The 13477-nt window shown below is 33.7% G+C and overlaps 2 protein-coding genes across 10 annotated transcripts in view; one reads left to right on the top strand and one right to left on the bottom strand.

Moving 5' to 3' along the window:
* Positions 1-13477, bottom strand: part of LOC149091970 (uncharacterized) — a 98903-nt gene that overhangs the window by 68268 nt on the left and 17158 nt on the right. The window lies entirely within an intron of this gene.
* Positions 1-13477, top strand: part of LOC108649548 (cell adhesion molecule Dscam2) — a 32913-nt gene that overhangs the window by 13812 nt on the left and 5624 nt on the right. The window contains exons 1-12 of one of the 9 annotated variants that reach the window (XM_089257591.1): positions 2432-3001; positions 3458-3808; positions 5613-5732; positions 5798-5989; positions 6069-6536; positions 9848-10068; positions 10255-11386; positions 11444-11722; positions 11790-11968; positions 12038-12296; positions 12367-12942; positions 13004-13085. In XM_089257591.1, coding sequence (XP_089113717.1) covers positions 2767-3001; positions 3458-3808; positions 5613-5732; positions 5798-5989; positions 6069-6536; positions 9848-10068; positions 10255-11386; positions 11444-11722; positions 11790-11968; positions 12038-12296; positions 12367-12942; positions 13004-13085 — 4094 coding nt within the window. In that variant the 5' untranslated portion in view covers positions 2432-2766. Of the gene's footprint in view, positions 1-2431; positions 3002-3457; positions 3820-5612; positions 5733-5797; positions 5990-6068; positions 6537-9847; positions 10069-10254; positions 11387-11443; positions 11723-11789; positions 11969-12037; positions 12297-12366; positions 12943-13003; positions 13086-13477 lie in introns of those variants that run through there. The other 8 variants (XM_089257595.1, XM_089257592.1, XM_089257593.1 and 5 more) reach the window with 8 other exon arrangements.

Raw genomic sequence — 13477 nt, 5'->3', positions numbered from 1 at the left:
TTAAAAAATTTAAAAGTGTTTTCGACATCACAAGGCGTGGATATATATTTCTATCAAATTTGTGAAATATTTTTAAGAGCTCGAAAAAGACGCGTACAGAAATAATTTAAATATTTTAGATGCGATTGTACCTACGAACATATAACTCCAATTTTAAATTTATAGAATTTTTAATAGGGTCTCTGTTATACGAGATATATTTCCCTCATTTCTAAATTATATATTCGAAATTTCTAAATGATTTGTATTTATACGGACATATTGACGGAGAAAAAACGGAGATTTTATTTCCACTTCGCGAATGAGTATAATAATTCAAAATTTCCATTTTGAATTTAAAATCCAATTGCTTTTCAGAATAATTGAAACAGGATAAAATTCATTAATATGGTTACTGAAAATAATGTATTAAAAAGATAATTATAATTAAGAATCTGATATATTAAGAATCTTTTTCAAATGTTTTTATACAGATGCATGCGATTATATAAAATTAAATTATGAATCTTATCAATTTCAGGAAAGCTTATATAACAAAACTAATAGCAATGCACGTGCATAAAAAGTTTTGCATTTGAATGTACGTAGCACGATACCTTTATCTTAGTTTTCAATATGAATGCGATCATTTAAGTTTTCGCTCCAAATAATAAATTCCTTGTGATAATAAATAGTTCAAACTTACATATTAAATAATATTATGAAGATATTTTGAAGACTTTTTGAAGACACTAAGTACCTTATAAGATTTATTATCGAGTGATTCATTATATCGAACAATACTTGAATTTCTTCGTAAAATAGTAGGAGCGCTACTATTTAGTGGAACATATTTAAGATCGATGACTGGATTTGATCCAAAGTATACACATAAATATGATAAAATTAATGATACCGTGGAATAACTGAATTTATAAGATATAAGGATATGCATGATATTTATTCTAAAGTAGAACGTTAGGGATAATTGAATTGGTCACTATACATTATGCTATAAAAGCTCAATTTTGTTCTCCATATTTTCGCTTCACTCGGTTTTCTAATTCATAATTAATTTCTATTTTCTTAATGAAATAAATTATCATGACTGATAACGTAATTTTATAATATATTTTGTTTAAAAAATAATAAAATTAAATGGGAAAAAAAAAGAATTGTTAGTTTGTACCAGTCCTGAATACTATTTAAGCGTATACGCAGTATACGTATAATATAAGTAAGGTTTTGCTAATTTCTATATTAAAAATATAATATTATATATCATTGGGAACATAATATAAGTCATATCTTAAGATAGTTTTGTATCTCTATCCAATTTTTTATATTCTTTAATGTCTGCACCGCTCGAACTTTTACATTGCACTTAAAAATTGCACTCACATAAGGTATTCCTTTCACTTGCACTTGCAATTACACTTGAACCTGCACTTGCTTTGGTATGCGCGGTATTCTTTAAGGGTTTAATTCGCCACAATTGTATGTTGTAATAGCTCCAAAAAGGCCTTCAACTGTCAAAGCAATATCCATAGGCAGCTGAAGCGAGCTAAAGTCGTGGTTAGCGTCAATTTGGTGTTTTGATCTGATTCTTTGCAGGTGTACTTATTGGTAGTCTTTTTGAAGATTTTATGTAAAAAATATTTTAAAGTATTTCTGTCCCATATTTTAATGACTGCAATTCTTAAGCATTGATGATCAATACCGTGCACTAATTAATAATACTTTTTTTAACAAAACGAAAAAAATGCATTACAAATAGATGGCTCACCATAGGCATAAGGGAACTGTTTATCATATATCTGAGTGCTTGGTCGTATTGGTACTATATGATCGACTCAGTTTACTTTTTTATTATTTATTTACTCACGAATTTCATATTCAAGAAGACTACTAACAAACACATAGAAGCAAAAAATATTTTGCCACTGGTGTGAGTCTGGGACCTAATTTGTATTAATAATTTTATTTTTGCTACATTTATATTATATAATTTTTTAAAGCCCGTTCATATCTTTGACCCAGTTGGCTTTTAATTAAAAAATTCGTAATTTTTAAAATGCGTCTTCTCTTTATTAGACAACTTTCACAAATTTAATGATATTAGGTTTCTTCTTATTCATTTTACACCGTGGATCCAAATTAACGGTTCAACTCTCCAAATATGAATATTGTTTTTGTGATTCATGATATATGACTCCGAAATTTCGATTAAAAAAAAAAAAAAACAGTAAATAAATAAAGAGGGTTCCTAATAAAAAGATGAATGTCAAAAAGTTATGAATAAATAAGTTTCACTACTTAGTTATTGATTATAATACAAACTGTAGTTTTGAACTTTCAAGGAAGTACAAATTTACTTTGAATATACACAGATCGTATACATTAATGAAAAATGACGGAACTTTTGAATAATCGTTAGCAAAATACTTTTGTTTGTGCAAAGTGCTGCAAAGTGATACCATATACCATATTAAACACCATTCGTAATTTAGTTTTCGAAACAGCGTCTGATCAATTTACTAACCAAGCATATATACTGAAATTAAAAATCCAGTTCCACCCAAGATTACACCATTCTCATTCGCACGCGATCTGAACGTCGGTGACCGTACAAGCATTCAGTGCGTTATTGGCACCGGGGACCTGCCGCTAACATTTACCTGGCTAAAGGATGGAATACCTCTGCCATCGGCAGCATCCGTCGACAGTGTCAGCGGTGGGCTTAAGGGTACCGGTGGCGCTTCTGTGTCGGGCTCCGGCTCCGGATTAATGTCGCAGTTTTCATCTTCGATGTCACCGTCAGCCTTCACAAGTGAAATCGCATCGAATGACAATGGTCGTAGTAGTGGTGAAAGTAGCGGCCAGGTGACAATTCGCCAAAATGATGATTTTACCAGCGCTCTCAGCATCACAAGTGTGACGAGGGACCAAAGTGGCACTTATACGTGCCGTGTGCAAAATGATGCCGCTACTGTAACGCACTCTGCACAGCTTAAAGTTAATGGTACTTGTAATAGCGATATGTGTTTTTAGTTTGTGCATAAAAATTAAATACATTTACCGTATTAATGTATTTGTGCATGTATTTTTCTTATTATTGCAATAAGATTACTTATATTATTTGTATGAGATAACAATTCTTTAAATTTACAATTACATATGATAAAACTCAACGCATGATGTAGATAACTAGTATTAAAAAAAACCTAAGCAAATACTCTCGTATAATCCATAAAACAACTAAGGGAAACCCATGATTAAAATGTATAAAATTGCACGTATTTTTAATTTTAAGTTTTTTATTTGTATAGTCCTAATTTAATTTTATTGAAATTTAATTTGATTATTTACTGTACAGAGGAAATTGGTCTAGTTCACAACAACGTCCAAACCGCTCACTCTTATTCAAAAACTAAAGAAGAGGTTTTAAAATATATTTCTTTTGATATTTTATGTATAGTGCCACCGCGTATATCTCCTTTTGCGTTTGAAGATGAAATTACTGAAGGTATGCGGACACAGATAATGTGCTCCAGTAGCCAAGGAGATCAACCTTTTAATATAACTTGGTACAGAAACAATGTGACAATTCAGAGTAATTCAGGCGTTCGAATGGGCAAACAGCTAACCATGGCGACTAAGCAAGGCGAATTTCTACCTCCGGATCCGTCGTTAACAATCAATCATTATACCCCATTTTCCAGCATATTGTCCATTCACAACGTCTCTTCGTGGCACAATGGTAACTACACTTGCAGTGTGGCAAATCACGCTGGCATTGTTGAATATACCGCCGTTCTTTCGGTTTCGGGTAAATCAAGTGTAACTATTGTTTTCTAGAAACACTAAAAAGCCATCTAATTTTAAATATACATAAAATGCACAAAAAAAAGAACAAATCACCGTAAATATCGTAGACAATGCACCCGGAGGATAAATCACCTAGTTTTAGGGTTTCATCTGGTAATACAAATTTTACTTTTGGAGATATTATCAAATACCTATTTACAAGCCTATATGAATCAGATAACTAAGAATCTTCCGTTGATGTGATAAAAATACATAATTTAAATAAACATTCAGTTTGATTTTTCGAATAATCATATTAATATTCATATTTACTAATGGATGGACCACATAATAGAAAAGCTCAGCAGAATGTATTGCTCGTCCCCTTGTTAATTGATTAACAATTCTCAAGACGTTATTTGTCTAGAGTAATCCAGAATTTCGATTATCTCAACTTTTACTTAACCTGAAAGCGTTTATGTTAAAATACATAAATGATAAAATGGATATGTCCACCATATAAAATACTCTTCTATTATAATTATAGATCGAAAGTATTAAAGTTTTTTCAAGTATTTAGATATGGTAGTTAATCAAACTTGCAAATGAAGATAAAAGAATATTATAATAGCGGATTGCTGTAAAAGAATGATTGTTTTATAACTTATGAATTGAAGAAAATTATTATATAAAGCAATAGTTTTTATTCGGCATAAATAAAAACTTCCATTGAATACAGTTTTATATTTACGCAGTTTGTGTTAAGCGAAATTAATGTAGCTAAAAAATTTCAAGACGAGAAACTGAGTTTTTAATTTTAGGTAGCTAATCAAAAGATATAAACTTGAAAACCTTTACATACATATTCATATACATTTATTATTAAGGATAAGTGGGCGATTCATAATTCAGTAAAATCAATTTTATAAAATGAATTGATTGAAACCCAAATGTACATACTGATTCAGTGATAATATGATGCTCAGCCCTACTCAAATAAAAAAAATGTTTTTTTTTTTCATAAATTAAGTTGAATTTATAACAGACAGACTATTTATATATAAAGATATTTCAATGGAAGTTTTTGGTCGAAAAGGTTGTCACATAAAAAACGAGACCATCCATTAAGCTGTGTCTTTTTATAGGCCTACATTAAGATAATGCTAATAATAATAAATTAGGAGATCAATATTATATGAGCATATATATAAAGTGGCTTCATTTTGGAATACACAAAAGTATAGGAGATCATTGCACTGAGCACCATGCACTCGGCTTCCAAGAACTTACAGTGATGCACAATTTGCATGAATTAATAACTATATTTTCAATGCATGTACAAATAGCCATAAAATATGTGCTTGGGGTTGATAGATTGACGTTTGAAATTGGAGATAAAAATAACTTGGTCGCATACGTGTCGATTTGATATAAAATCGGTAATATTGTCAATAATTTTTATTGGTTTGCTGTTTGTAATAAACAACTATGCCGGGCTTGCACATTTTATCTTTCAATGTTACTTTGATGGACTACTACTTAATAATCCTTTTCAGCTGAATACTTCATCCGTAATAGTAACATTATGTGATATATCCTTAAAGCATTTGTAATATTTTGGAACTTTAAATAATAAATTTATTTTTTCCTTTCCAACTGATAACAGATTAGTACAAAAGTTGAATTTTCTATAAATTTATTTGTTAGACGTTTTAATTTTCTTAAGTAAGCATATAACAGCATGATGTGTATATGGATTTTGTTGTCATGCATGATAATCCACTAATAACAAACGAATTCTAAGTAATGTATACATTAAAAATTAGTTCCTCCACGTTGGACTTTGAAACCTACTGATCAAGATGCAATCCTGGGAAATTCAGTGATAGTATCGTGTAAGGCTGATGGATTCCCCATACCAACCATTCAGTGGAAGCAGTCCATAGGTATTAAAAGAAATCCCGCAAATTAAAGAGAAAAATCTTAATATTATATATGTATGAAAATGAAGGCGACTCAGGGGATTATCGTGATCTTAGCTATGCTATAAACAATGGAAACTCACAATCAAATATTATGGCGCATTCGAATGGATCTCTCATGATATCCAAGGTTGCTCGTGAGCATGAGGGCAGCTATTTGTGTCAAGCAACCAATGGAATAGGTGCGGGCCTAAGTACCTTGATTAAGTTGACTGTTCATGGTGAGCATGAGTTCTTCATTCGATTAATAGATAATAGTAATTTAAATATTTACTTTTTCTTATTTTTATTTTGAAACAGTTGGCCCTACAGTTACCGTAGCGAAAAATCAGTTATCGATTCGACGTGGAGAACGCATTACATTGCGCTGCGAGGCAACTGGAGATCAGCCCTTACAAATATCATGGAGATCGAAAGCAAATCGTATTGATCCATCCTATGATATTCGTTATCATATAAAGAACTCGCCCTTAGCTCGTGGTGTATCGTCAGAGTTGACTATTTTACAAACGGTCTTAACTGATAGAGGGGAATATACTTGCATAGCCAGCAACGCCTATGGGCGTGATCGAAGTGTTATACATGTTCAAGTTCAGGAACCTCCAAATTTCCCAGTTAACTTGCATGTCAGAGATCTTGGAAGCCGATCAGTAACATTGGCGTGGTCTCCAAATGACCAAGATTCAATAATATTGGGAGGAGGCGGTGGTAATAACCGGGATGCACAACCAATATCAAATTATATTTTGCAATACAAAAAAGCTGGAGGTAAGTATAGTATTATTAACACATGCAATATATTAGATCATTGACATAAAGGAGGTTTTTCGATTTTCTCACACAATTTTAATAATATAGTATTCTGAAAAATATGTTTACTTAAAATAATCAATATATTTTTGTTTAATTTTAAAAATGTAGAGATTTAATTTCTTCGCAAAATATTTTGAACAGGAGAATAACGTTGTGTCATGCTATAATTAAAGTTCTATGATAGTAGAGAAGTTAGAAATAATTCATTTAAGGTCTGCATCTAGTGTTTATTCTAATTAAAAATATAGTCTTATTTTGATACTTTTTTCAAAGATATTTTAATGTGTCACAAAGTTTTTAAGTATCATGAAGTTCTGTGGAAATTATTCTGGCTATTTTAATGCTAACGTGAAGGTGTACATATAAATAAAAAACTTATAGGAAAATTTCCTTGAATATTAACATTTATCCCATGAAAGAAAATCATATAGTGAACGAAAACACTTGACTATGGTACTATTTAGTTTCGTATTGATCTTTATTCTTCTGAGCCTGGGCTTATATACCTAGACTCATGTATATTTTGAACCCTAACTTAAATATATTGCGTCTATTGCTGAGTGTGTAAGGCTCAGCATTGGTTTATTTCGTATTCTTATCTTACTGCTGAGTTTGTAAGATTCCGCGTGGGTCCATTAGCTACGCCCTCTAGCAGGACACTTCAGCATTTGCTGCACTCTCAGCTTTCTGCAAGTGTACAAAGGGAGGATCATCGGACCGCCGCAAGAAAAAAAAATATAGCAGATTTTGAAAAATGAGTATATCTTCAAGTCCGAGTCCAATTTTCATTATTTATATATTTCATCATTAATCTTAATAGAATCTGAAAATTAGCTCACATGCAAAATCTAAACGCTCAGCTTTAAAACTCTAGGACATACAGTTTTATCCGATTTAGCACGTCCCCAATGGGCGTATATCCGCCATAGCTCGTGGTCTTCGGTGGTCGATGCGGATCTATTCTCCAAATTTCAGTTTTTCAACTAATATGATTGGAAAATGCATTTTCCATTAAATCGGAGATATACACGAGCATGTGTTGCAAATTTCAGGTCTGTAGCTTCAAAAGCTCCGAAAAAAATTGCATTCATACGGACAGACGGACGGAAAAGACGGACATTGTAAACAAGTAAGATGGCTATATTCGAGACAGCTCGACTAGGAGATACCCTGAATCTGATATTCTAATCATTCTATATTTCTTTTATGCACATATACATACATACATACACATGCATCCGCACGCACGTATAAAAACGCGCTTTGCTAACTGCGCAGTAAGCAGCGACTGCTCATGGGCTGCGCTGCTGTGTGAGCATTATTATGAGAATTTATTTGTTGAATAATTTAATTTCTAGACATACAATCTTAATGAAACTTTCAGAACTTAATCATTCAATGTAATGTTCAAATGTATGTACTTTCCAAAGCACAGTCTCTAGTACCTTTAGGCCTTTTACAAAAGTGAGGGTGAGTAATTTACAACAAAAATCGAAATTGTGGGGTCTGCTACGCCTCCTTCTGCCTGTTACATAATATTAACAAAACCATTATACCGTGAGTTCCCCTTTCCAATCGGTTCAGGGTATATATAACAATATACGAGGAGAAATTAAAAAAAAAAAATACATATATTAAAACAAGTAAGAAAGCTCTAGTCGAGACTGCTCCACTACGAGATCCCCTGAACCCTTCGAGCAATAATATTGATATTTCAATAATAATTCGCACACACACACACACACACACGCATACAAATAAACAAACACACGCACACACACACACACACACACACGCATATACAGGCGATTGCGCTTGGGTAGCGCTGCAGTGTTGGCAATATTATGAGAACTTATTTGTTGAATAATTTAATTTCCAAACGTACGATCGTAATGAAACTTTCAGAACGTAATCATGATGTATAAATGTATGTGTATACCGAAGCACAAGTCTCTAGTATTTGATATACGACTTTTACAAAGATGAGGGTGAGGGGGTGGATATAGGGGCTGGGGGTAAATTTTACCAAAAACCGAAATTGTATAAAGTGCGTCTTAATATATATTTAAAATTGGGACACTATAGCTTTAATGATGTAGGAGATATAATTTTTTAACTGACTTTCGATAAGGTTTTTTATCGATAAAAAAATATCGGAATGAGCTATGGTTTTTTTAGTGATAAACTCGATATGCGCGCGATATATACGGACATTTTAAAAAAAAGTTGAAGTCTCCAACTCTTATATCTTCTGAGATCGACGCGTTCATACATACGGACAGACGGACGGACGGACAGACAGACAGACGGACAAGGCCAAATCGACTCAGCTCGTCGTGCTGATCAGGAAAATATATACTTAGTGGGGTCTGCCATGCCTCCTTCTGCCTGTTACATACATTTCAACAAAACCATTATACCCTGATTTCCCATTTTCAATGGGTTCAGGGTATAAAAACCCCAAATCAGCAAAACACACATCTGTAAAGCTATAGTCTCCAAATTTGAAATATATATTAAGATTCATTTTATACACTCTCACCCACATGTGTGTGTGTGTCTCTGGTGGTTAAAATACGTTTTTATAAATTGTGGGCGAAGGGGCGTGGTATCCAAAATCTATTGATTACAAAATGTTTTTATTCATCATATGTACATACACAGTAAATCTGGAGCCTTCACGTCTAATAGGGCTAAAAAAAATCAATTTTCCGATTATTCTCGATAAAAAAGTTATCGGATGAGTTATCGAAAAATAAAGCAAACGCGTACTGCGTATGGTATACACAAGTATGCACACAACTCTCTAGCTTTTATATCTTCTGCGTTCATACGGATAGACGGACGGACGCACGGACAGACAGACAGGGCTATATCGACTCAACTCGTCGTGCTGATCAAGAATATATATATATATATATGTACTTTATGGGGTCTGCGATGATTCCTTCTGCCTGTTACATACTTTTTCACAAAAACATTATAGTCTGATTTCCCATATTCAATGGGTTTAGGGTATAATAATTATACAGTAAAAGTCTTATAAAAGAAATAATAAATTTTTAAGATTATATATGAGACGAGGATAAATTTCAAATCTATAGCTTCGGTAGTGGTAAAATGGGGTTACGTACATACGGACGAACGGAATATGTATTATAAATTTAAAAAATGTTTATACTGTTGGGTTGCCTGTCGAATCAAATCTAAGCAGAAAATTTAGTTTATTCATAAAATAATTATCATTAAATGTTGTTTTATTTAAGATGTTTGGCATGAGCACAATAATCAAAAGCTGCTTCCCGGTGATAGAACAACGGCTCAGCTAGGATCTCTTCGACCGGCGCAAGTGTATCATATAAGATTGTTTGCAGAAAATCATCTAGGCACCAGTGCTCCAAGTGATATTTTATTTGTGCAAACTGATTCAGAAGTTCCGTCTGCCCCACCGCAAGATGTGACTGTTGAGCCGCTGGGACCACAACAGGTGAGTGAACTCACAATATAATAATAATAACAATAATAAGGCCATAAATTCCATCTTAATTGATATGTACTAGTGTTGGTATGTATAAAATAGTTTTTCTTACACATACATATATGTACTCCCTCAGCATACATATCTTTTTTAGGAAAAAATGTTAATTTAATTAAAATCTTTTTGCATAAATAGTTACTGATTACATGGCGAGCACCTGTACGTGATTCGTGGAATGGAGAACTATTAGGTTATACAATTTCATACCAGAAGCAGGGATCTCCAGAAAATGAGAAAAATCACACCAAGGTCGGAAGTTTGACTACAGAGGGCTTGAATGATTTCCGTTTGATTGGATTGGAGAAATATACTCAGTATGGAATTACTGTATCAGCATTTAATATAAAAGGGGACGGTCCCCCGAGTGATGTGGTATTAGGTCACACTTTAGAAGACGTTCCCTCAGCATCTCCTCGGTCAGTATCATGCGTTGCGCTCACTGCCCAAAATATTCAAATATCGTGGCAGGCACCCCCAAAGAAACTATGCCATGGAGTTATTCAAGGCTATAAATTGCTTTATGAGCCAGGACTTTTAGAAAGTGAATACAGCGTTCGGGAGACAAAGATAACATCGGCTCTTAGTACAGTGCTTCACGGATTGCAACCGTTCACAAATTATAGTGTTCAAGTATTAGCATTTACTCGAGCTGGTGAAGGCATTCCCAGTTCACCTGTATCATGCATTACGGAGGAAGCAGTTCCTGATGCGCCGGAGCTTGTCAAAGCTGCAGTGAACACAGAATCTTCAGTGATTATTAGCTGGCTACCTCCTCGACGTCCCAATGGATTAATTACTAAGTACAATGTTTACATACGAGTTCTTGAAAAGGGTCAGGAGCTGAAAATCCTTAAAGAAGTTTTGCCAGCACATAATAGGCATTTTGAAGCAAAAGACTTAAATTTTCGAGAAACATATGAAGCTTGGGTCACAGCATCAACAAGGGTGGGTCAGGGCCCAAGTACTCCAGTGATTAAGCTAGTGCCCAGCACAACAATACCAGCTGCAATAATATCATTTAGTCAAACTCTGTTCGTAAATTGGAGGTCAGATATTAAGCTAGCATGTGTTTTTGTGGGAAATCCCAAGTCAAGTGCCGAATGGAAAATTCTCAATATTCGATCCAAAAAGCATTTTCCGCTCGAAGTTAACTCGGAGAATACGTTAACACTACGTAATATCCAACGGTCGCATGAAGGCAATTATTCATGTATTGTTAGAAATCCAATGGGCTCAGATCATATTGTTTATCAACTATTTGTACAAGGTAAAAATAAAATACAACATATTGCGAACATTTAAATAAAATATATTTTACTTTTAGTTCCGCCTTCCGCTCCTATTGTGTCCGTAAATTCAGCTCACAAGAATTCAGTATCCATTCAGTGGAGAGTCGACGATATTGGTGGTGCTCCAATTAAAGGATTTACTTTGACCTATAGACGAGAGTCCGCCGAATGGGATGAGTTACAAATTGATCGCCGAATTACTTCATATATGATTGAAAACCTTCAATGCGGCACTAAATATCAATTCACAATGACTTGTTTCAATAAAATTGGCACCAGCGTAGCTAGTGCTATCGTCTCAGCGCAGACAAAAGGTAATAAATATATATAATGATGTTACAATTCGATACACCTATGGTTTATTATCAATAATATCAATAGGAAATAAGCCAATAGCACCGCAAAGGAACAGCTTCATACGTTCGAATACAACATCAGTTATCCTAGATTTGTCCTCTTGGCAAGACGGTGGATGCCCAATACTTTATTTTAGTATTGAATTTAAACACTATAAGACTTCTAGTGAATGGATTATCGTTTCAAATAAAATTGAAACACATGTTAGTATACTATTTAATTTTGTACACTCTATTGTCATCATTTATGGATTGATTTTGTTTTTTGTATAGAATCGTTATAGTATTGGAGACCTAGAGCCAGGCACTGCTTATCAGCTACGTGTTACGGCGAACAACAATGCTGGATCCACGACAAAGGAGTTTTATTTTGAAACACAGAATTTGCTTGGATTAGCCGGTAGCTCGGAGTTTGATGCGATGCCCGAAGAACAAACTGTTTTCAGTGATGTTCACTTTATAGCTGTTATCATAACATCAATATTTGGAACAATTCTTGCATTAATAGGAGCTTTTATCTGCTTTAGAAATTGTGTGTATTAAATATTTATGTCTGGGCTACAAAAAGAAAACAAAATAGCTGAACCCTTTATGTTTTATAGATCCTCATACTTTGTTTACACGTAATGTTGATTCATTAAGGCCACAAAGTAGTGCTACAGATGGAAAGGATATTCAAAGTCATGAACACTTTTATGGTACAGTACGCAAATCTTGCCAGCAAACCCCGAATGAAGCGGTTGCTGGACTTGAGCGCATACCCGAATACTCAGAAGACATATATCCTTACGCTACATTTCATTTACCAGAACATGAAAACCAGTCCGGGAATATTCCTTTGAGCTACACAGGAAGTTCATTAAAGTACGATTCTCGCTGTGAGGATGAAAATACTTTATGTAGCTCGGGGTCGAAAGGAATGCGCCCTGTATCAACGAATATAAGTGGAATCAACTCAAATGTCAAACTTCCTAATATGATGACAGTTGATGACAGCAACAATATAACTACAGAAAAACGATCAAAGCGACGATCGAAAATTATAAAGTCCGAGTCGGAGGAGTACGATAGCTTAAATAGTGATAGTGACCTAAGTGGGGAGCGAGAACAAGTCCGTGATGAAAATCGTTCAAGCAACCGTGAAACTTCAAGTTTTATTGAGGACGAAGGGACTACAGGTATTCTACTGTACTATAAATACCAAATATTGAAATCATACATTTTGTTATATTGTCTCAGCACATGGAAGAAAAATCAGAAATGACGACGGAATTGGTAAAGAAAGGTCTTCTGTATTTAGTAGACCTCAACTGCATAGTAAGTTAGTACCTACTCTTTTTCAAAATTTTTCGCAGTTTAATTAATTAATTAATTATTTTTTTTTTTTTCGATTTTCTATTCATACTCTGAGCTCATTGAAAATTAAAAATTGCAGTATGACTTTTGCTTTAATGAAATATGGTAGACTCCATAAAGTAAATAATAAGGACGAGCTGATTAGATCTATCCCTGTCTGGTTGTCGGTCCGTCCGTAGGTGTGGACACATCGGCCTTAGAACCTGATAGAGATGTCTATCAATCGTAGATCGAGTATGCTTCAAAAATGTTAAATCCCTGACAAAATTCAGTTGTATATATCTCTATTTGTATTTAGTTTACAATTTGATTTTTGCTATGGTATTTTAACGTTATATGCTAATTTTAATGATGAAA

Source organism: Drosophila navojoa, chromosome 3 (assembly GCF_054131105.1).
Source record: "Drosophila navojoa isolate 15081-1374.11 chromosome 3, UAZ_NAV_1.0, whole genome shotgun sequence".
Classification (NCBI taxonomy): Eukaryota; Metazoa; Arthropoda; class Insecta; order Diptera; family Drosophilidae; genus Drosophila; species Drosophila navojoa.
The sequence above is the reverse complement of the archived record's forward strand: the minus strand, read 5'-3'. Positions and strand labels throughout refer to the sequence as shown.